At 40.7% G+C, this 25,224-nt stretch overlaps 1 protein-coding gene across 3 annotated transcripts in view; it reads left to right on the top strand.

Annotated features, from left to right (window-relative positions):
• The window catches only part of GLRA2 (glycine receptor alpha 2), a 283,807-nt gene that overhangs the window by 12,691 nt on the left and 245,892 nt on the right, over positions 1-25,224 (top strand). For 2 of the 3 annotated variants that reach the window (XM_040423305.1, XM_040423303.1), the window contains exon 3: positions 11,196-11,263. In XM_040423305.1, coding sequence (XP_040279239.1) covers positions 11,196-11,263 — 68 coding nt within the window. Of the gene's footprint in view, positions 1-11,027; positions 11,096-11,195; positions 11,264-25,224 lie in introns of all 3 variants that reach the window. The other variant, XM_040423302.1, reaches the window with a different exon arrangement.

Here is a 25,224-nt window from a genome sequence, read left to right on the forward strand (position 1 = left end):
ATTATAATGTCCCCTCTGTAGTATTATAGTAATAATTATGCCCCCCTTCAGCCCCTCCAGCATACAGTCCAATGTAAGATACAACCTTCCCCCTGCCTTCAGCCCCTCCAGCATACAGCCCATGTAAATAATATCACCCTCCCTCTCTTCACCGCTGGCCTTTAGCCCCTCCAGCATACAGTCCCATAAGATACATCACTCCCCCTGCCTTCCAGCCCTTCTTGCAAACAGTCCCATGTAAAATCCAGCACTCTTCCTGCCTTCAGCTCCTCCAGCATACAATCCTATGTAAAATAATATCACCCCCCCCTGCCTTCAGCCTCTCCAGCATACAGTCCCATGTAAATAATATCACCCCCACTACCCTCTCTTTATACCCCTCTAACATACAGTCTCCAGTACAAAGATTATTCCTTCTCCCTTTAGCCCCTGCAAAAAGCCCCCAAGTAAAAATAACAGTCACTATTCTCCTCCACATACTGACCTGCTGCAGACTCTGCTCCTCTCTCCAACATCCTGCTCTGTAGAATCTCCCGAACATTTTTAGGCCCGCCCCCTGGATGATGAGACTCCGCCTCTTCCCCTGACATCATACCTCCTAGGATCAACTCCATTCTAGACACTTCGGTCGCTCTACTGCCTCATAGGCTTCAGGCCACTAGCCTGAAGCCTATGAGGAAGAACGGAGGGGACGGGAGCCATAGGCTCCCATGGCCCTCATTGAAGTGTTTGCTGCCTGGCGCCCCCTGCAATTTTGTGCCCGGGGCAGCAGCCCCCACGGCCCCCCCCCAGGCTACGCCACTGTGAGCAAGTACTAATAGTCCTCTCTAGGTCCTCCATACATCAGGAGAATGGGATCCCTTTTCCCTGTTTGGCACTCCATAAAATGAGAATATAAGTTAGAGGTGATCATCTATGGATCTGGTCCTCTACACTATAGCTTATGGGAGTTGTGAAATGATGGGCTGTCACTCCAACACTCATAATGTAGAGAACCACATGTATGGTTATTCTCTTCCTCTCTGGAATGCTGATTTGGGAAGAAGGGGACCCCACTCTCCCAACTTCTGGGACCTGTGAGAGGAAGCTGCACCTATCAGACATTTATGTCTCAGATGATGATGCCATTGCAAACAGTCTGTCAATTTCCCCCTTGGAACAGAAAAGGTTGTGCAACTCTACTATAATGCAATCATTCCTTTCTTCCTTTTTCAAATCTACTTATCTTTCTATACCTATATGCTGCATGCTGGCCCATGGGGGGGGGGGGGGGCGCGAGATGCAGGGAGTGGAGAGGATGGGATAGGTGACTGAGGATGATGAGGGTGGTTGTAGTTCTCATGGCGGCTAATCTTGGCTCTAGCCCTCTCCTGGGCTGTGCTGGCAGTGAATGGAGGCAAACCCTTGGCTTGGGGCTCCTGCTTGGTGGTGGCTGGATGCCCTTGATGATAGATGGTTGGCAGAGTGCAAGATAGGAGAACAAGTGCAGGCAGTGACCAGGTCTGCATGCTCAGAATAAATAAAGTTTCTCTTTACTAAATATATGATGATGGTTGCAGTACAAATATAAGTAGTAGGTCCAGCGACTGGGCCACAGGGGTGGGCGTGAGTATGGGTGGCCGGATGGGTGCAGCAGTAGTACTCATGGTTCTCTGAAGCTCCCTGGGCCTTCATGCAGTGATGGGAACGGCACACTGGTTCTTCCCTTCAGGACACTCTCCAGTTCTGGGTTCTCTTGCCTGATGGTGGTCCAGGTGCCCTTGATATTGATGTTTTACGGTACGAGGCAGGTTCCCGGTTGTCAGGACACCAGCACCTTGAGGTGCAAATGTAGGATAGAAATAATTAGGGAAACAGGAAACAATTCTTTACTGAAGATCTACAGTGTCCTCAGATGGTACAGGTCTCACAGCTGCACAGATAACCATAGGCAAAACCGGTATCTAATTAGATGTTTTAAGCAATCTTACTTATCCTGCACTTTATTAACTGAATTGTACACACAAGAATTCAGGCACAGGGTGTAGACTTTACTTCTGGCAACCCAAAGGGCGGTTCTCCCTAATGGCAGGCAAACTCTTCTGCTCCAGTCTTTGAACAGATTACTGTACTTACGGTACACTTCCACAGGATCCACCTTGGGATGTGAAGATTCTCACAGACCAAACTGTAATTTGGTATGTTCAGGCACCGGAGGCAACTCCTGAACATGGATCCCGTAGAGTCCATAAATCCTTTTAGACACATTACCTCTACTGGACTTGCACTACACCTCTCTGTTACATTTGGCCTGCTTTTAGTACTTGTTTCTTTCTCCTTCACGCTTCCCCCTGGCTGTTTCCTGGGTCCAGAAGGGGCTAAGGCAGGCATCCTCAAACTGCGGCCCTTCAGCTGTTGTAAAACTACAACTCCCACAATGCCCTGCTGAGGGCTGATACCTGTAGGCTGTTCGGGCATGCTGGTAGTTGTAGTTTTTCAACAGCTGGAGGGCCGCACTTTCAGGATGCCTGGGCTAAGGTGTCCACTTCACATCATTGTGCTTGCTCTAACACTGATTCCAACTATACTCACTATGCTGACTCACTCCTCTCCTCTGCAGCCCCATCTAGTGGTGGCTATGAGATATGGCCTATAATTACCATGTGCTTACAGAAATACTTAGTAAATACATACATGACATGATGACAATATACTTTTGCACTTTGCAGTATACATGACTAGGAGCAGGATGCTGCATAGGCACAGTTTCCAAGTATTTCTTAGGGCAGTACTTCTCCACAATGCTCTGTATGAACAGTAGGCAGCATGATGCCCCCCTCAAAGTCTCTCTCTAGATTTACTATGCGGTATTACCAAATGACCACAAGTGTGCAAATTCTTAATACTTATGCAGTTCGCAGCTGCGAGGTGCAGTCCTGTAACAGGTGACCAGTCCGTATGGTGGGTGATAGAAGCAATTAATGCTAACTACATGCAGGAAAAGTCCAAAGCCATATGTCAGAGTTATCTTTACTGTCCAAACCCAGCCTTTATGGTCCTCAACGTTCGGTATAGCTTCAATGCTTCTTTCCTCAGAGGTTGTTCCTTAGTAATATCTATCTATCCATCTTTTTATCCAGTCAGCTACCTATCCCACACTAGTGCATTATAAAGGGGATTACTAGATATTTTTTTCTTCACATAGGACTTTATATTTATGTGTACTGTTATCATGTCTGTTCTACACATAGAATATTTCATAACTAAATTCAGAAATGAGAAAAACTATAAATCCTCAAAGTCTAATGGATTTGCGTAGGTACCAAGTTCCAACTTTGTCAATGATGATTGACTTTCTTCAAGCTCATATACACCCATTAACAATAATTATCTGTTTCATTGATCTGCATGGTAATAGTGTGAATGAGCCTTTTATGAATTGGTAAAAACATTAAACTGGGCCACGGTTCTCCTAGTTTAAAGCTTTGTTTTAATGCATATAGTGTAGCTCCAATACTGTGTTAATGACAGATTATTTCAAACGAGTGATTCTGTAATGCATTGAGTATCAGTGTTAAAACGTCCTTTAATCTCACAGTGTGTTGCTCCAACAGATTCAGTTTACACCAAATAAGCAATCTATAACATTTTTCAAGCTGAGATTTCTATGCTTATTTGTAATTAGCTAAACATGAAAGATTAAGATTGCATTTTATTGCTGCTTAGATCCAAATTCAGGAAATAAAAAGCAAGCAGCAAGCTGAATTCATTAAAATAAAGAAGGAAAGCCTTTGCTACCCAGGTTTAATTTTTTGTTAAAGGTCATATTTGCCCTGCAGGTAAAAAAGCCAAAGTGTCATCTATGTAGGGCATCGCACTAGAATAGCGGTGACACTTGCACTATGATATTGTTAGCTTGCTGCTTGTGATGATCCCTTGTAAACAATTTTCTAAAGCATTAGGATTTAACATTTACTGCTACTTGTTTTGGTATGTATAATTAGGGTTATTTATAGCAGAATTAGGCTCTGCATGGCCAGATTTTAGGGAAGGTAAAAAGGGGCTACTGGCTTGGGGCCAGCACCTCTTGAGAACCTGGGGGAACCTGTACCATCCACTGTTTTAAAATCATTTAAACTTTCAAACTCATTAAAATCAATATAAAACTATTCATTGGCCCACATTTACATCACGTTTTTGCCATCCGTGTAACGTATGCAAAAAATGTATATGTTAAATGGATGCTTCAGACTGATGCCATATAGTGGCATCCGTTCACATAGAGTTCCATTGTAAAAAAAATATACATTTTTTTACTATTGTAAAGCATAAGTTTTTTTTTTTTTACCGGACACTGCAGGATACAAAATCGTGGTGTGCTAATTTTTTGTATATCTTTTTTTTTTCTAACGTATATGTCAAACGGAAGTTTAAAACGTGATGTGAACCAACCCTTATACTGTCAAAAAGAAAGACAGTGTAAACTTAGATAGGACTGGACACCTTTGGGAGGATTTGGTTTGACAAATCCTTATTCCTGAACAGACCTGCAAAGGGAAGCAAACTTACTTGTTCCCTGGCACTGGGTCCCAGCTCCTTTGCAACTAGGCCTCGGCTGCCTCGCTTGGGTCCTCCACTGTCAACATCTGCTTTGACACCGCAGCATTCAATCGCTGGCCACAGCGATTACGTGCCTCCCTTTCGTCATGTGACCAATTGACATGACACAAGGGGGGCAGTTCATCATCGCTGTGTCAAAGTGGAGGTTGACAGCGAACTAAAGAGAGACAGCCAAGGCCGTGGAGCAAAGGAGACAGACCCAGGGCCGGGGAGCAGGCTAGTATGGTTTCCTTTGCAGGTCTGCCCAACGCTATGTGTGGCAGAAAACTAACACTGTACATCATCCTGAACACACCATCCCACTGTGAAACCTGGTGGTGGCAGCATCATGCTGTGGGGATGCTTTTATTCAGCAGGGACATGGAAGCTGGTCAGAGTTGATGGGAAGATGGATAGAGCTCAATACAGGGCAATCCTGGAGGAAAACCTGGTAGAGGCTGCAAAAGACTTGAGACTGGGGCAGAGGTTCACCTTCCAGCAGGACAAGAACCCTAAAATTACAGCCAGAGCTAATGTACGATGGAATGGCTTAGATGAAAACATATTCATGTGTTAGAATGGCCCAGTTAAAGTCAATTCTTGCTACTTTGGGTTGGTCTATCACAAGCAATCCCAATAAAATACATTTAAGTTAGTGGGTGTAAAGTGAAAAAAACTTGGAAATGTTCAAGGGGAATGAATACTTTTTGAAGGTACTGCACATGTAATAATAATATACATGACCATTTATAAAATGTCGGCTCAGTGCCTTTTTAGGATAGCTTCAAGAATAAAACTACAGTGCCTTGCAAAAGTATTTACCCCCTTGACTTTTTTCGTATTTTGTTACATTACAGCCTTAAGTTTAGTTGTTTTGTTAATCTGAATTTTACGTGATGGATCAGAACACAATAGCCTAAGTTGGTGAAGTGAAATGAGAAAAATATATAAATAAAACAGAAAATTGTCATGTGCGTATCTATTCACCCCCTTTGTTAAGAAGCCCATAAAAAGCTCTGGTGCAACCAGATACTTTCAGAAGTCACATAATTAGTGAAATGATGTCCACCTGTGTGCAATCTAAGTGTCACATGATCTGTCATTACATATACACACCTTTTTTGAAAGGCTCCAGAGGTTGCAGCACCTAAGCAAGAGGCATCACTAACCAAACACTGCCATGAAGACCAAGGAACTCTCCAAACAAGTAAGGGACAATGTTGTTGAGAAGTATAAGTCAGGGTTAGGTTATTAAAAAATATCCAAATCTTTGATGATCCCCAGGAGCACCATCAAATCTATCACAACCAAATGGAAAGAACATGGCACAACAGCAAACCTGCCAAGAGAAGGCCGCCCACCAAAACTCACGGACCGGGCAAGGAGGGCATTAATCAGAGAGGCAGCACAGAGACCTAAGGTAACCCTGGAGGAGCTGCAGAGTTCCACAGCAGAGACTGGAGTATCTGTACATAGGACGATAATAAGCTGTACACTAAATAGAGTTGGGCTTTATGGCAGAGTGGCCAGAAGAAAGCCATTACTTTCAGCAAAAAACAAAAAGGCACATTGTGAGTTAGCAAAAATGCATGTGGGAGACTTTCAAAATGTATGGAGGAAGGTGCTCTGGTCTGAAGAGACTAAAATGTAACTTTTCATCCATCAAAAAAAACACCATGTCTGGCGCAAACCCAACACATCACATCACCCAGCAGCCAGGGCTGGGAAACTGGTCAGAGATGAGGGAAAGATGGATGGTGCTAAATACAGGGATATTCTTGAGCAAAACCTGTACCACTCTGTGCGTGATTAGAGGCTAGGATGGAGGTTCACCTTCCAGCAGGACAATGACCCCAAACACACTGCTAAAGCAACACTTGACTGGTTTAAGGGGAAACATGTAAATGTGTTGGAATGGCCTAGTCAAAGCCCAGATCTCAATCCAACAGAAAATATGTGGTCAGACTTAAAGATTGCTGTTCACAAGCTCAAACTATCCAACTTGAAGGAGCTGGAGAAGTTTTAGAAGGAGAAATGGGCAAAAATCCCAGTGGTAAGATGCGGCAAGCTCATAGAGACTTATCCAAAGCAACTTGAAGCTGTGATTGCCGCAAAAGGTGGCTCTACAGAGTATTGACTTTAGGGGGGTGAATCGTTATGCACATTGACTTTTTCTGTTATTTTGTCCTATTTGTTGTTTGCTTCACAATAAAAAATAAAAAAAAACATCTTCAAAGTTGTGGGCATGTTCTGAAAATTAAATGATGCAAATTCTCAAACAATCCATATTAATTCTAGGTTGTGAGGCACCAAAATATGAAAAAAAGTCAAGGGGGTGAATACTTTTGCAAGGCACTGTATGTTTATGAAATCCAGCTGGCCTTGATAATTACCATAGCTATACTGTTGTGGTTGAGGAGGCAGGTGGAATTTGCAGGCAAGGTATGGTGGTTTAATGCTTACTAATAGAAGCTGTTGGACTTCATGTTGGTGAGCAGGCTTAGATTTGTTGGCCATCCTGAAAGATGTGGTAATGGCAACATCATTCATGGTGGCTTGGCTGCCAAGCACAGGGGTGAGGATCTTTAGTAGGGTCAGTGATGCCCTTAAACAGGGATCAGCAACCTTCAGCACTCCAGCTGCTGTGAAATTACAACTCCCTGCACCCTGCTGTCTGCACACTTTTTGGCTGTAACTCTGGCTTTTCTAGACTGGCAAGCTAGAATGTGTCGGTCGGTCCTTGACTGTTGCCTCGCCAGTAGCTGTGTGTTATTATTGTAGTTATGTGGTTTTCAATAAAGCTGTGGTTATTTAAAACCCAAATTAAAATCTTTGGCGTATTTGTATTGAACTGTATGTTTCCTCTAGTTTGGATGAATTTGCTAGGGAGTAAGGGTCCATCCCATATCCAGAATTCAAGACTTATTATTATCAATAGGGCAAAATGAGCAGCAAACACTTGGAGTTGCAGTTCTATATAAATTGCATTACTGCATTTTTAAAGCCAAACATTAATATTGCCGTATTTTATTAGCTATACTATGGCAGGATGTTTATACCATAAAAATATTGCATATGTTATGTTCTTTACAGTCTGCGGTCTAGCACAGGCTCCAATATGCTGATATATGAACAAAGGATTGTAAAGTCCTGGTTAGATGCTATTGGAATTTGGAAACTTTCTAAATACTGTAATTTATCAGGCAATATATATATACTGAATATATATATTTATATATACAGTACAGACCAAAAGTTTGGACACACCTTCTCATTCAAAGAGTTTTCTTTATTTTCATGACTATGAAAATTGTAGATTCACACTGAAGGCATCAAAACTATGAATTAACACATGTGGAATTATATACAAACAAGTGTGAAACAACTGAAAATATGTCATATTCTAGGTTCTTCAAAGTAGCCACCTTTTGCTTTGATTACTGCTTTGCACACTCTTGGCATTCTCTTGATGAGCTTCAAGAGGTAGTCCCCTGCAATGGTTTTCACTTCACAGCTGTGCCCTGTCAGGTTTAATAAGTGGGATTTCTTGCCTTATAAATGGGGTTGGGACCATCAGTTGCGTTGAGGAGAAGTCAGGTGGATACACAGCTGATAGTCCTACTGAATAGACTGTTAGAATTTGTATTATGGCAAGAAAAAAGCAGCTAAGTAAAGAAAAACGAGTGGCCATCATTACTTTAAGAAATGAAGGTCGGTCAGTCAGCCGAAAAATTGGGGGAACTTTGAAAGTAAGGGCTATTTGACCATGAAGGAGAGTGATGGGGTTCTGCGCCAGATCACCTGGCCTCCACAGTCACCGGACCTGAACCCAATCAAGATGGTTTGGGGTGAGCTGGACCGCAGAGTGAAGGCAAAAGGGTCATCAAGTGCTAAGCATCTCTGGGAACTCCTTCAAGACTGTTGGAAGACCATTTCAGGGGACTACCTCTTGAAGCTCATCAAGAGAATGCCAAGAGTGTGCAAAGCAGTAATCAAAGCAAAAGCTGGCTACTTTGAAGAACCTAGAATATGACATATTTTCAGTTGTTTCACACTTGTTTGTTATGTATATAATTCCACATGTGTTAATTCATAGTTTTGATGCCTTCATAGTCATGAAAATAAAGAAAACTCTTTGAATGAGAAGGTGTGTCCAAACTTTTGGTCTGTACTGTATATATATATATATATATATATATATATATATATATTTAACTGTATAATTTTCAGAGTCAGAAGTAAGTAAAGGAAGAGATAAATTAATACCTTATCCTAAATGCATACAATTACATGCACAATAAGTAAAGTTCACAAATGAATATTTACTTTTCACCTGGCCCATTTTAGAAACTTTGTATGTTTGTGTGCCCATGTGAACAATATCTGATCAGCAGGAGTCTTGCACCCTGCTCCCCCACTGATCATCTGGTCTGCAGTAGCTTCGATGCAGAAAGGAAGTGCCAAAAAACACAGCTCCAACCATTGTGTAGTGAATAGAGCTGGTAACTACGGTGCTGCACCCATTGAAGTGAATGAAATCAGCACTGTAGTTACTCTTCATCAGTTTTGTAGTTCCAACACCTCCTTCAGCGCTAGAGCTACTGCAGAACAGCTGATCATGGGGATGCATGGTGTCGGATCCCTGCCGATCAGATACTGATTGGCCTATCCTGAGGATAGGCCATCAATAGTACAATCCTGGACAACCCCTTTAACAGTATTATGCTTGTATTGAAGAAACACAAACTTGTATCATGAATTATTAATAGCGTAGCCATGACAGCTATACCAGAAACATATGATCATGAGGATACAACCTGTCTTTGAGGACTTGTTTTAGGTTTACAGTATTTCTGACTGCAAGAATAGTGACATAGACACAACTGTTCTTGCTATCAAAATACCAGAAACCCTGTAGAAAGCGCTATACACCAGTGTGAAAAAAAACAACCCTTTTTTATGTCAAAGGTTGTCTCACTTCAGTAAGTTGCATTTATCATGTAGAGAAAGTTAATACAAGGCACTTACTAATGTATTGTTATTATCCATATTGCTTCCTTTGCTGGCTGGATTCATTTTTCTATCACATTATACACTGCTCGTTTCCATGGTTACAGACCACCCTGCAATCCATCAGTGGCGGTCGTGCTTGCACACTATAGGAAAAAACGTGGGAGCGCACATAGGCCAGTGCTTTTTCCTATATTGTGCAAGCACGACCACCACTGCTGGATTGCAGGGTGGTCTGTAATCATGGAAATGAGCAGTGTATAATGAATCCAGCCGGCAAAGGAAGCAATATGGATAATAACAATACATTAGTAAGTGGCTTGTATTAACTTTCTCTACATGATAGATGCCACTTACTGAAGTGAGACAACCCCTTTAAGGCAAGGAAGGGTGGCATCATCAACTGCAGCAGCTGGGTTAAAAGAAAAAATTAGCAGACATTACTTGAGACTGACAACAAAAGAAAAATAATTTTGACAGAAATCCTTATCATTCTCCTGTCTTCTCCAAACATGTATTTGAGAACAGACATAAAGCTACTAAAAGGCTATACGAATCGACCTTGTAATATGCCTTCATTATACATGTCCTGTCATTTTGTTTCTATAGCTCCTATGCAGACCTGTGCATCTCCATGGTAACAGACAACAAACAAACTCTGTGTAGTCTGATCCTACAGTCATACTCCTTAGATGGATTGTAGCAACAAAAAACATTTTGTTTGTTATGGTAGACTTACAATTTAAAACATAAAAATGATCAATGTTATATTTATGTTATATTTGTATATTCCATGCATTATTAGATATATATATATATGTATATTTGTTACAATTATTACATTATGCTAACTTTAGTAGAAAACATGTCATATAATGAATTGATTCTCCAGTGATAGGGAGAAAGACTCATTAAAAGCCTGGCACTACCGACTCATATTCAGACTGACTGTGTGTCATGGACTCATTGTCTGTATCATTCAATTTTCTTTTTGCACTAAGTACATTTACAAATGTCTCCAGCTCTTTCCATTACTGTTTGTGTTATTATGCAAAGCTTGTAGTTTCTACAGTCCCGCTGATCACATTCTACAACTAGAATGTAATGGCGCAGTACTTTGAAAGCTCCAACGCTTGTTAGACGGTTAAAGCTTTTACATTTACCTTCCCATTACAAGACATTACCAGCATCGTACGCCGCATCTAATTTCATGTCTTCTGCTGACCACATAATTCAAAAATAAAAAGCAACATTTTTTATGTTTCATTTAAAATGCACATATCCATAAAGCTTGAAGCCCTGCTTGTTTTCTTGTGTTCTTGCAAAATATGCTTTTCTTCCTCTTGGTTACCTCCGAATCTGTTCCAGCTTGTACGGATCAGAGTCATTCATTTTTTTTGCTTCCATATGTATTGCAACATTCTTATTGCATTCCACAGGTCCTCCAGTAAACGTTACTTGCAATATTTTTATAAACAGTTTTGGATCCGTCACAGAGACCACAATGGTAAGTGTCAACCGCGCTGGCCGGAGGCCGGACGGCAATGAATGTACATCATGAACAAAATTTGTCATTTTTTTCTTCTATTTATTGTCTTAACTTACAGGTCCTCCTGTAAATGTTACCTGCAACATATTTATCAACAGCTTTGGTTCAATAGCAGAAACCACAATGGTGAGTGGTACTGACCATTGAAGCTATCCTGCCAAGAAGATGGACATGTCACTTTAGCCAATCCCTCCAAAATTCTAAAGTAAAAATATGACAACATTAAATCATTAATATAAGAATGTTAAACAAAAAAGGAAAGAAAATATTGAGTATTGTTGTCATAATGAGTCTTTAATGAATTACCATACAAAATTAAAAAAAATACGTTGATGCAAAAGATATTACAGACAGAAATTCCATGGCTGCTTCTAAATGTAATTTTTTTATTTTAACTAAGAGCGAAATCCTTCAGACATTGAAGAGCAATCTGAGAGAGAGGTAACATGTCTCCATCTTTGCAGGATGTCATTCAATGAGATTAACTGCATAATGCACGCGCTTACAATGCTTGCATTAACTTATATTTAATTTTCTCATTTTATTTTATTGTATATTCTGAAATGTACATGTCCATGGTCATTATTGCCTCCATATGAGAAAAAAAATGCACTTGCACGGGCTCAGAGATTTAAATAACTTAATCAAAAAGTCAGCCTGTGTGTTATGTCATTGCATGAAACTTTGTTCATTTAAAATCAATGACTGAATTTTATGTTTACTTAATTTCTATCAGAGTGATGTCACACACAGCGTTTTGTGGCAATTTTTGTTGCACTTTTTTTGAGCCAAGGTTAGAAGCAGGTTGAAAGTGAATGAGAAAGTAAAAGGAGGGTCTTCTACTTCTCCTTCCTGTTGGATCCACTTCTGGCTTGGCTATAAAAACTGCAACAAAAAGTTGTGTGTGACACCACCCTTAAAAATCAGTTGTGGCACCGTGCATGTGATTTTATTTTTTGCTTTGAAATTTTGGAAATTTACTGTACTCAGCAACTGATATTATAAATTAATTATAATATAAAGATTGTAAAGTATGGAATATTGTTTCTAAATAGTTGCAGTTAGAAAGGGAGAACAAAATATTGATATCATACTTTTAAAGTACAGACCAATTCTAATCTAGACCAGTTCCTTCAGTGATGGATTTTTAATACCCTTATTTCCTTTGTATTTGCCCATGTTCTTTGAGAGGACTGCCCATTCAAGAAGGACCAATTTTGAACATCAACTTAAACATTTTTACTGTATATTTTATCTGTACTATTAAACATTATACAATTATATATAATAACTTTTTATATTGTTCTAACAGCTGTGTTCCAGTCTACTTTTAGCTAATCATTCATTTTATCCAAAGACATTTATAGAGTTGGATTTATTTTATTGGAATACTGTGGGCTCCAGATTGTTACTTGTGAAGAAATTAGTTTGACTCCTTGAATTTTCCTCTTACAGTTGCAAGAAAGAGTATGTGAACCCTTTGGAATGATATGGATTTCTGCACAAATTGGTCATAAAATGTTATCTGATCTTCATCTACGTCACAACAATAGACAATCACAGTCTGCTTAAACTAATAACACACAAAGAATTAAATGTTACCATGTTTTTATTGAACACACCACTTAAACATTCACAGTGCAGGTGGAAAAAGTATGTGAACCCTTGGATTTAATAACTGGTTGAACCTCCTTTGCCAGCAATAACTTCAACCAAACGTTTCCTGTAGTTGCAGATCAGACGTGCACAACTGTCAGGAGTAATTCTTGACCATTCCTCTTTACAGAACTGTTTCAGTTCAGCAATATTCTTAGGATGTCTGGTGTGAATCGCTTTCTTGAGGTCATGCCACAGCATCTCAATCGGGTTGAGGTCAGGACTCTAACTGGGCCACTCCAAAAGGCGTATTTTCTTCTGTTTAAGCCATTCTGTTGTTAATTTACTTCTATGCTTTGGGTCGTTGTCCTGTTGCAACACCCATCTTCTGTTGAGCTTCAGCTGGTGGACAGATGGCCTTAAGTTCTCCTGCAAAATGTCTTGATAAACTTGGGAATTCATTTTTCCTTTGATGATAGCAATCCGTCCAGGCCCTGACGCAGCCAAGTAGCCCCAAACCATGATGCCCCACAACCATACTTCACAGTTGGGATGAGGTTTTGATGTTGGTGTGAAGTGCCTCTTTTTCTCCACACATAGTGTTGTGTGTTTCATCCAAACAACTCAACTTTGGTTTCATCTGTCCACAGAATATTTTGCCAGTACTGCTGTGGAACATCCAGGTGCACTTGTGCAAATTGTAAATGTGCAGCAATGTTTTTTTTGGACAGCAGTGGCTTCCTCTGTGTTATCCTCCCATTAAATCCATTCTTGTTTAGTGTTTTACGTATCATAGATTCGCTAACAGGGATGTTAGCATATGTCAGAGACTTTTGTAAGTCTTTAGCTGACACTCTAGGATTCTTCTTCACCTCATTGAGCAGTCTGCGCTATGCTCTTGCAGTCATCTTTACAGGATGGCCACTCCTAGGGAGAGTAGCAGCAGTGCTGAACTTTCTCCATTTATAGACAATTTGTCTTACCGTGGACTGATGAACAGCAAGGCTTTTGGAGATACTTTTGTAACCCTTTCCAGCTTTATGCAAGTCAACAATTCTTAATCGTAGGTCTTCTGAGAGCTCTTTTCTGGGAGGAATCATTCACATCAGGCAATGCTTCTTGTGAAAAGCAAACCCAGAACTGGTGTGTGTTTTTTATAGGGCAGGGCAGCTGTAACCAACACCTCCAATCTCATCTCATTGATTGGACTCCAGTTGGCTGAAACCTCACTCCAATTAGCTCTTGGAGATATTATTAGTCTAGAGGTTCACATACTTTTTCCAACTGCACTGTGAATGTTTACATGGTGTGTTCAATAAAAACATGGTAACATTTAATTCTTTGTGTGTTATTAGTTTAAGCAGACTGTGATTGTCTATTGTTGTGACTTAGATGAAGAACAGATCACATTTTATGACCAATTTGTGCAGAAATCCATATAATTCCAAAGGGTTCACATACTTTTCTTGCAACTGTGTATTTAACTATTCCAAAAGTTTATTGGTATTTCTCTTGAGCTTCTAATTTTTTTCAGCATTAGGGTAAAATTATATGTAAAATTCTTTTTATAGCAACACTTACTCCAATATCCTTCTTAGGAGACAACCAATTTTAGCTCCTTTACAAAGATCACTCTCTGTCAAGTTACTTCACAACACTGAGATAAAGAGCTGCTTCATCCTCCTCTCTACTTGTCAAGGATTATGATCCTGAATATAGCTAATAAGATCTTCAGCTGAATCTCTGTAGGAATGGAGTTCATGAAGTATAGAGAGGAGGTGGGGTAATGAGCAGCAGCATTTGTATGCAGTCTCCGTTACCACAGTCTGTCTTGTCCGTCCTCTCTGTACTTCATGTCTCCTCAGGAACTCCATTCCTACAAAGATTCAGCTGAAGATCTCATCAGCTGCATTCAGGATCATAAGCCCTGACAAGTAGAGCAGAGAGGAGGATGAGGCAGCTCTTTAGCTCAGTGTTGTGAAGTAACTGCTGTGTGATTAGGTCAGCTTTTGTGTGTACTAATAGGACAGCAGCCATTTTATGATTGCTGCCCAGACAAAACAAGCCTTTATAACTAATCAAAGGTATTTGGGAATATATTTATAATAAAGTAATATTTAAATATTTTCATTTTCTTAATTCCTGGAGAACCCCTTTAATATTCAATTAATATTAAAATGGTATATAAATAAATTGCTCTATAAAGCTTTTGAAGGGCCTTTAACAATTAGTGCAATTCACTTGAGGGATTCCACTTAACCTATTGTCAAATGCCCCTCATGTAAAGAAAAGCAAAAATGCAAAACTGTAAAAAAAAAAATATAAATAAAAAAACACAAAATACATAAAGAGTTATCTTACATATTTCCCCAACAATCAGCCATTCCCTGTCCTCTAGCAATTGTCAGGCTGTAAGACAACAGGATGCAGCAAGAACTGCCTCCACCACACATCTTTGTCTACTATAGGTGACAAATTGACATTTAATGTACTTAGCACAAAAGTACACTAACGCAAATTTGAGTAAAACTGACTTGAGTTATTACCCTTATGATACTCCCCCCTCCATTCATTTCAGGGACATGTACCCTATACCCTAACAAATGACAGGCTGTGGGGCAAATTTCTGTCCTGTTTACTTACAGTATATTGTTTATTACAGGTGTAGTGTTAGATAAGTCAGTGATGGTATTACAATTAGGTTAAGTATGTTTTGAAAAAATCATTAGAAATTTTCAGCTGCGGAAGAAATTAACTTAAAAATGGCCTTCAGCCCCATAATAATAATGCTGATTGCAAAAAAAGGATTTTGCCAACGTCATGCATTAAATATATTGAAGTGCTGTGTCTGATTACAGGTTTGTCACACATTTCTTGCAAGAGACATGAGTCTTTGCAGGGTGACAGACAGTCTAATTACACAGTTAATGTGTCGCTGTAGGGATAGGAAGACACAAACAGGAGCTGAAGTGCTACACACTGAGGAGATTCAAACAAACTGCTGCCTTTCATTAAAGTGAAAATTAACAGCTAAACAGATAAATGCTTAGAACAGTGTAAATTAGTAAAACAAGTCATACACAACTTAGCAATCCAAGACCATCACTGCTCCCAATATTGGCTTATATTTCTTCTTAAAGTGGTTCTCCAGGAATTATTTGAAATAGAATGATTTAACCTGTCCTAGACTGTGAGCAAGAATAGTTGCCTCCAGTTGCAGAGCTGCCTAGAGGGATGAGGTTGTGTGAGGCATCACTTCACATTACACTGCTCTAAAATAGATGGTAATGATGCCTACGATATGCCATCATGGCTGAGCAGCCTGACAGGAGAACTTACCAATATGTAGTACAGGAAAGTTCCAGAGCACAGTGTGTAGTGAGGCTTCATTCCCTCATCCCCCTAGGCAGCACTGCAAGTGGAGGCAACCAGTCCTACTCATATTCTAGGACAGTTTGCTGGCGGCTATTTTAAATCATTCCCAGAGAACACCTTTAAAGGGTCTGTCTAGCTGATTTTTAGGGTAAATCAATTTTTACATGGCAGACACATTTTACTGTCCATCACAGCTCCCATGTCCGAAATGTTTCTGTGGAATCTTGAATCATTGTGTGAGCTAGTGGATCTCATGAAAACCAGAACTAGGATTTCTAGTATCCAATCTATAGTGCTGTGATATGATAACCAGAGGGTAGTTGGAAAGTTCCCTTCCAGTCTTGTTAATGCTATACTCCACACCATAAACACAGACAGCAGCCAATAATGTGATAACACAAAATAATAGTAATACAGTTTAATATAACGCCACATGCATTGTTGCCAAAACACATTCCCTTTAGGTGTAACTTTATTGAAAATATCTGCGCTTTCTGGATTTAGGGGTCCAGTGGGCGGTGTTAATCATTGTCTGACAGCTATCTCTGAATGTATGTACATGCAGGAAGGCTATCAATCCAAGGACTGAACTCCAAAGCCCTGAATAAGCCAGGATTTCAATCAAGTTATATTTTTTTTTTAAAAGCTATATTTGAATCTGCTCAGCTCCTCCTGCAATGTTGCAGGTTTTCTTGAAAAAAATAAACTACTATATTAATACACTATAGAAATATGACAGTATGTGTTCACAGATTCAACAGTGGCTTAATTAACCCTCGATTACATAACATCCAATAATCCTATACTCAAATCAACTTCACTATATCACTTTTATCCTCCAAACTTTATTGACATGAGGTACGATACAGTACGATACTGTGATACCAAAGATATATATATTTATTTTTACATTTTCCTACTTTTGCACAGTAAAAATCCTTTTTAAAAAAGAAAATGTTTTTGCATTGTTTATCCCAAGATCCGTAACTTTTTTTATTTTTCTTTCTACAGAGCTGTGTGAATGCTTGATTTTTGCAGCATGACTTGTAATTTTTATTGGTATCATTTTGGGGTACACAACTTTTTGATTGTTTTATTTCTTTTTTTTGTATTGGTATTGGTGATCACTAAGGGGTTAAGCAAAAACTATTTTTGTTTTGACAAAGAATTTTACTTTCAACTCTGGGGACTTTAATGAGGTTCTCCATAGCTCCAAGTTTTGTAAATATTTTTCTGGATATGATATAGAATTTTTTATCCCCATACTTGAGCCATGTGGTAAATAGATTACATTTTTGTGGTTTGGAAGGGTACTGAAGAGGAACTAATTGGATTTGTCAATTATTTGAATCAATGTGAACCATGAGTATAACAAATTTAATCTAGAATAGAATAGAAACACCATTTCATTTCTGGATGTACTGTAAGATTGATAAGGAAAAATGGCAAATTTTAAATAACTTTTTACTTGAAATATACAGACGAAAATAATCTCCTCCAATTTTCTAGCAATCATGATCCTCATGTATTCAAAAATTGGCCAAGTTAGTTTACTAGAGTGGAAAGAATATCAAGTACATTTGGGAGAAAATAAAGAAAAGGTCAGTAGCAAATACATAAAAAGAGGATATCCTAGAGGCATGATTAATAGAATAAAAACTGAAACCAAGAAGAAGGGAGATAATATAGAGAAAAATAAAAAAGGCAAATTTGTATTTGTTAGTACATAAATACAATAGACACAATACGAGGATTAAGAAGATCATGAGAAGGAAGTGGGGTATATTGCAAAGAGATTCCAAATATGGTAGTTTATTTAAAAATTAGATATTATTTGCACAAAATAAAGGTAAATCTATTGATAATTTTTTGATAAGAGTAGATATTAATAACAGAAAAGAGAGGAAGGATATACAGAGAAAATTGAGGACAGAGATAAAAAAGTATGTTTTCATGTCTTGGGCTACTTTCACACCAGTGTTTTTGCTGGATCCGGCAGGGTTCAGCAAAAACGCTTTTGTTGCTGATAATACAACCATCTGCATACGTTATGAACGGATCCGATTGTATTATCTTTAACATACCCAAGACGGATCCGTCATGAACTCCATTGAAAGTCAATGTGGGATGGATCCGTTTTCTATTATGTCAGATTGTGTCATTAGGCTTCCGATGTGAGTCACATGACGGATCCGTTTTGCTCCGCATTCCAGGACGGAAAGAAAACTGCAGCATGCTGCGGTTTGCTCTCCGGTATGAGAACGGAACGGAATGACTTTTGGAGCATTCCGTTCTGTTCAGTTACGTTTTGTCCCTATTGACAATGAATGTGGACAAAATGGAAGCGTTTTTTTTTCCGGTATTGAGACCCTATGACAGATCTCAATACCGGAAAATATTACCGCTAGTGTGAAAGTAGCCCTAATTGTCAGCACTGTAACTCTCTATAAAAGGCTGTGTGGTCAAAAGAATCAATTGAAGCATTTCTGTACATCTAACACAAAGTCAGTGATATATTTGCTGAAATGTCCATGTGGTGAATGTTACATAGGACAAACGTCAAGCTATAAGACCTATAAAAGTTTGGCTAAATGAACATCACTCTAATAGTAGGCTGTATAAGGAAAGATCAAAGAAAAGAATTAAAGAGAAAATTAGAAAGAGCAGATTGAAAGTACTCTTGGTAGATATTTTAGCGAGAATAGTCACAATGATAGTGATCTCAGATGTGTCAGGTGGACACTTGTGGCTCCGAAAATATTAATGTTAAGAAATTGCTGCAAACGGAGGTCTTTTGGATCCAGGGTCTTCAAAAGGCCTTAATGAAATGTGTGATTTTAGCGTTTCCTGTAATATGCCAGTGGAAACATCGTTAGGTATCTATCATCTATGTTCACATATTTATTTGGCTTTAGAAGATTTGATATTTACATTCTGTATCATGTGATTTGATGTTTAAATTGTGGTAACGTAAAGGCGGCATATGCTTGACAAAAGGGATGTGAACCTCAAAACGATGCGTGGCAGTTGCCATATACTGCGCCGATGCTCGTGGGCTATGCTCTGGCAATACACCAGCCGAGTGCACAACATAGGATAAGTTAAGAATGAATGATAACGCAGGAGGTTTTGGACTTGAATATGGACACTTATGTGAGGTTTTTATTGCTTTTCTGTAATGGAATGCTGTTTTTTGCCCTAATTAACCTCATGTCAATAAAGTACAGAGGATATAAGTGACATAGTGAAGTTGATTGCAATACAGGGTTATTGGATATTATGTAACGGGCGGAGTGGTGTAGCTCTGAACTGTATTCTGTATAGTGGCCACTTGATAATTGCTGTTGAAGGTTAAGTAACTCTACACTTTGAGGGTGGATAGTACTTAGGTTGGTCAGTTGCATAACTAGAACTGACAGGGCCCCACAGCAAATTTTTGATTGGGCCCCCTGTCAGCAACCCCTCCTCCCCAGAAACCTTCACTCCTGCGGCTAGTCAAGATAGCTCTCTCAGACCACGCCAGGCAGCCGCTCCGTCCTTCTCCTAAACATATATACTGTATGTCATGTCACTGTATATACTGAATTATATAATATTGTTGAGGGAGCCCTGACAATAAAATCTTTTAGTCCTACTCGAGGATGGGCCCTGTCTGAGTCCAGGCCCCATAGCAGTTGCTCGGTACGTTCCCATTCACTTCTATAGGGAGAGCGCTTGGTGGTGGCCAGACCCAGGGTCCTCCAGCCACCACTTTCTCGCTCTGTTCTCGTGTGTAGGTGCGGGTCCCGCACCTATCAGGCAATGGGGACATACAGTATCCTAGCGATATGCCCCCGTTGTCTCTGATGGGATTATTCGCTTTACATGGCCTGATATAGCAAGCAATTGTTGGAAAGGAAGCCATTCCTCCTGACAACCGCCTGCTCATCAGTGAAGGAGACTGCTGCTATTAAATGTAGTGATCTCCTCCACCATACAGAATCATTGTTTGCCGGCAGCAGAGGTTGTTTAGACAATATAATCTGCTGCCGGCAAGTGATGATTTAGGTGTCCGCACAAATAATCCTATTATCTGATGAATGAGCATTTTAGACTACTTTCACACCAGCGTTTTTACGGGATCTGGCAGGGTTCAGCAAAAACGCTTCTGTTACTGATAATACAACCATCTGAATGCGTTATGAACAGATCCGGTTGTATTATCTTTAACATAGCCAAGATGGATCCGTCATGAACTCCATTGAAAGTCAATAAGGGACGGATCCGTTTTCTATTGTGTCAGAGAAAACGGATCCGTCCCCGTTGACTTGCATTGTGGGTCATGACAGATCCGTTTTGCTTCGCATCCCAGGACAGAAAGAAAACTGCACCATGCTGTCCCCATTGTCAATGAATGGGGACAAAACTGAAGCGTTTTTTTCCAGTATTAAGACTATATGATAGATTGCAATACCGGAAAATAGAAACGCTAGTGTGAAAGTAGCCTTACTCATTAATCAGGTAATCAACGGCACCTTTACAGAGGCAGATTATCTCTAACAATTGTTCGTATTAACGCTCGTTAGTGATAACGAGTGTCTGAACATCAAGCAGTGTTTACTTTTGCACAAAATAATCTCATCCTTACTAACATTTGAAACCTAAATAGCAGCACATTTAAATGGCTGCTAACTTTTCACGCAACTTTGCATAAATCAATAGTAAAAGCAACCATAAGGAACTTTGTAATATATCTTATCAGATAAAACTATCTTGCTCCCCCCACAATTGCTAATTGCTTTTCAGTTTGAAAAATACCTTAGTCCTGTCCAATGTACGTAGAGGTTTGGCAGCACTACTAATCCCAAGTTAGGAAAAGCCATAAAAAATACCTTAAGGCCTCATGCACACGACCGTTTTTTTTTAAGGTCCGCAAAAACGGGGTCTGTAGGTCCGTGATCCATGACCGTTTTTTTCGTCCGTGGGTCTTCCTTGATTTTTGGAGGATCCACGGACATGAAAAAAAAGTCGTTTTGGTGTCCGCCTGGCTGTGGGAGCCAAACGGATCCGTCCTGAATTACAATGCAAGTCAATGGGGACGGATCCATTTGACGTTGGCACAATATGGTGCAATTGCAAACGGATCCGTCCCCCATTGACTTTCAATGTAAAGTCAGGAGTCCCTTTTATACCATCAGATCTGAGTTTTTTCCGATCCGACGGTATATTTTAACTTGACGCGTCCCCATCACCATAGGAACACCTCTATGTTAGAATATACCATCGGATTTGAGTTAGATCGTGAAACTCAGATCCGACAGTATATTCTAACACAGAGGCGTTCCCATGGTGATGGGGACGCTTCAGGATAGAATATACAAAAAAAACTGTGTACATGACTGCCCCCTGCTGCCTGGCAGGTGCTGCCAGGCAGCAGGGGGCAGACCCCCCTCCCCCCTTGTATTTAACTCATTGGTGGCCAGTGCGGCCCCCCCTCCCTCCCATGTATTTAACGTATTGGTGGCCAGTGCGGCCCCCCTCCCTCCCTTGAATTTAACACATTGGTGGCCAGTGCGGCCGCCCCCCCCCTCCCTCCCCTGTAGTACTGTAGATTCATTGGTGGTCAGTGGGCCCCCCCTCCCTCCCCCTCCTAATTAAAATTTCCCCACTATCATTGGTGGCAGCGGAGAGTACCGATCGGAGTCCCAGTTTAATCGCTGGGGCTCCGATCGGTAACCATGGCAACTGGTTGCCATGGTTACTTAGCAATTTTTAGAAGCATTATACTTACCTGCGAGCTGCGATGTCTGTGACCGGCCGGGCGCTCCTCCTACTGGTAAGTGAAAGGTCTGTGCGGCGCATTGCTTATAGCACAGACCTGTCACTTACCAGTAGGAGGAGCGCCCGGCCGGTCACAGACATCGCAGCTCGCAGGTAAGTATAATGCTTCTAAAAATTGCTAAGTTACCGATCGGAGCCCCAGCGATTAAACTGGGACTCCGATCGGAACTCTCCGCTGCCACCAATGATAGGGGGGGAGATTTTAATTAGGAGGGGGAGAGAGGGGGGGCCCACTGGCCACCAATGAATCTACAGTACTACAGGGGAGGGAGGGAGGGGGGGCCGGCCGCACTGGCCACCAATGTGTTAACTACAGGGAAGGGAGGGGGGGCAGCACTGGCAACCAATGTGATAACTACAGGGGAGGGAGGGAGGGAGGGAGGGAGGGCCGGCCGCACTGGCCACCAATGTGTTAACTACAGGGGAGGGAGGGGGGGCCACTGGCCACCAATGAATTTAAAACTGGGGAGGGAGGGGGGTCTGCCCCCTCCTGCCTGGCAGCACATGATCGCTTACAGGGGGCTATGATATGCACAATTAACCCCTCAGGTGCAGCACCTGAGGGGTTAATTGTGCGTATCACAGCCCCCTGTAAGAGATCGGGTGCTGCCAGGCAGCAGGGGGCAGTCATGTACACAGTTCAAAGTATATTCTAACTAGAAGCGTCCCCATCACTATAGGAACGCCTCTGTGTTAGAATATACTGTCAGCTCTGAAAAAGCTTTTATGCAGACGGATCAGCGGATCGGTCTGTGTGAAAGTAGCCTACGGCCACGGACGCGGATGCCAATCTTGTGTGCATCCGCGTTTTTTCACTGACCCATTGACTTGAATGGGTCCGTGAACCGTTGTCCGTCAAAAAATAGGACAGGTCCTATTTTTTCGATGCACAGGAAACACGGATGCGGCTGCAAAACGGTGCATTTTCCGATTTTTCCACGGACCCATTGAAAGTCAATGGGTCAGCGAAAAAAAAACGGAAAATGGCACAACGGCCACGGATGCACACAACGGTCGTTTGCATGAGGCCTAAAGGTGATGGTGGTGCACGCAGATGAGGATCTTGGCTGATGGTCCCAACGTCAAATAAAATGCAAAAAACCGCAGCACTCGCCAATGTAGAAAATCCAATGGTGGTTTATTCAAAAATCCCATGCTGTTTTTTAAATACACCACCATTGGATTTTCTACATTGGCGAGTGCTGCGGATTTTTAAATTTTATTAGTCCTGTCCAAGACAGGAGCAGCTACACAGGTCAGCACTTCTCTGTAATGTCCTCCATGATCGTAGGGCTGCATCTGAGTAAGGGTCCATTCACACGTCCGTTGTTTCTTTCCTGATCTGTTCCGTTTTTTGCTGAACAGATCTGGACCAGATCTGGACCCATTCATTTTCAATGGGTCCTGAAAAAAATCAGACATTGAGCTGTCCGTTTTTTTCCAGGACCCATTGAAAATGAATGGGTCCAGATCTGGTCCAGATCTGTTCAGCAAAAAACGGAACAGATCAGGAAAGAAAAAACGGACGTGTGAATGGACCCTAAGTAAGAGAAGGTTAGGAAGAAGATTCCCCTCTACTTCCTTTGTGCAGTGGATGGCAGCTAGTATTCACCCACCATATATGAGAGAACTGCAGACTAGACCGTGCACACAGGAAAACTGATTAAAAAAATGCTAGATACAAGTCACATAGTGCCCAGAATTAGCGTTATTCCTGATGTTCACACACTGCAAAGTTTGTTGAAAGGCAGGGTTGCCAACCAGAATTTTTCATTTTTCTGGACAACTTTTCCCAAAATCACGGACAGACAATATTTATGGACAAATTGGAAAACCATAATGAATTATAAAGATTATTTATATATACCAGCATTTACTTTGAGCTGTAACATGATAATTACCACAAACGCAATCTAGTCAAGTAACATCAGCCTAAAAAAATAATAATAATCACGGACACATCTATTTTTTTTTCATGTACAAAGGAAAAAAGTTGCCTATTTTTACAGACTGTTCAGAAGTTTCTGGACGGTTGACAACCCTGTTGAAAGGTTAGGTGCTCTTTAAGCCCAACCCTGTTCTGAGAATGCCCCAGAGGTCAGTTGTGCCCCTTTAAATGCAAATTAAAACCAACCCCTTCCTTGAGGTCTGGTATGCAGAGCATTCTCAGGAGAATCTGGACTATTGGCATCATAGAACAAGGTATATTCCTCAAGATTACAGGGCTGCTCCGATTTGGTATTCAATAAACACAGTATCACACAGGCCACTGTAGGTAACATTAGGCAATTTATGTATCTGTTAGCAAAAGACTACATATGTGCTGTGCGCTGCTCTAATTGAATTCACTGCTATAAACTTGATTTCTAGCAAATTTTAATCTTGCTAAATACATATTTTACATTTCCAAACGGCAAGTCACAACAAGACAGCAATTCCATATGGACATAGCGCTACATTGGAAGGCACAGACAATGAGTAATCCTCGCTCTGTATCAGAGTTCAATGAAGCCTGCACTTTCCAAGCTTAGGAATGGGAGAAGGATACAGTGATTTGATTGAACTGTTTTGGCATTACTAGGATAACAGTGTCTATTTTTCACTGATCTACATACCATATGGCATATGGAGGCCATTTAAAAACCCATCAACTCATCGCAACACCATTGTTCCCAAAACGGCAATGCATAATTTGTTCATATCAAATTAATTATGGTTATTTGTTGTGCATTGCTGGAGTGGAGGCTAATACAGTCTGCTGTGTTGTGGGATTTGCAGATTCTTTATTCGGTATTACCAGGATGTATACGCACTATGAAAACACTATGATACTCTCCAGGTTTAATTTATATCAGTGTGAACAAAATAAATGCTTTGAATCGATTTCTTAAAGGGAATTGGTCACCAGTAAACTCCCTAGCCACATAGCTGTGGTGCACCTGATTAAAACGCCGTTTTTGTCTTGTTGATCCGAGGCTCCGTTCCCGAGTTATGATACTTTTTCTTAATCTGAAAATTAGGCCTTTGGTGCAATGAGGGTGTCACCATTGCTCTCGTTGCACCAAAGCTTGGCTCCTTTCTGTGGCCAGCCGCTCCTTTGCTGCTTTCATTGACAGGGCCAGGCAGTGGCAAAACAGCCAGGCAGGGGTTGGACACATAAATGAGTGGAGCTTGGGTGCAACGAGAGCAATGTGATGCCCCCATTGCACCGAAGTCCTTATTTGCATATTAAGAAAAAGTATCATAACTCAGGAACAGAGCCTCGGATCAACAAAAGAAAAACAGCATTGAAATCG

The sequence above is a fragment of the Bufo bufo genome, chromosome 3 (assembly GCF_905171765.1).
Source record: "Bufo bufo chromosome 3, aBufBuf1.1, whole genome shotgun sequence".
NCBI lineage: Eukaryota > Metazoa > Chordata > Amphibia > Anura > Bufonidae > Bufo > Bufo bufo.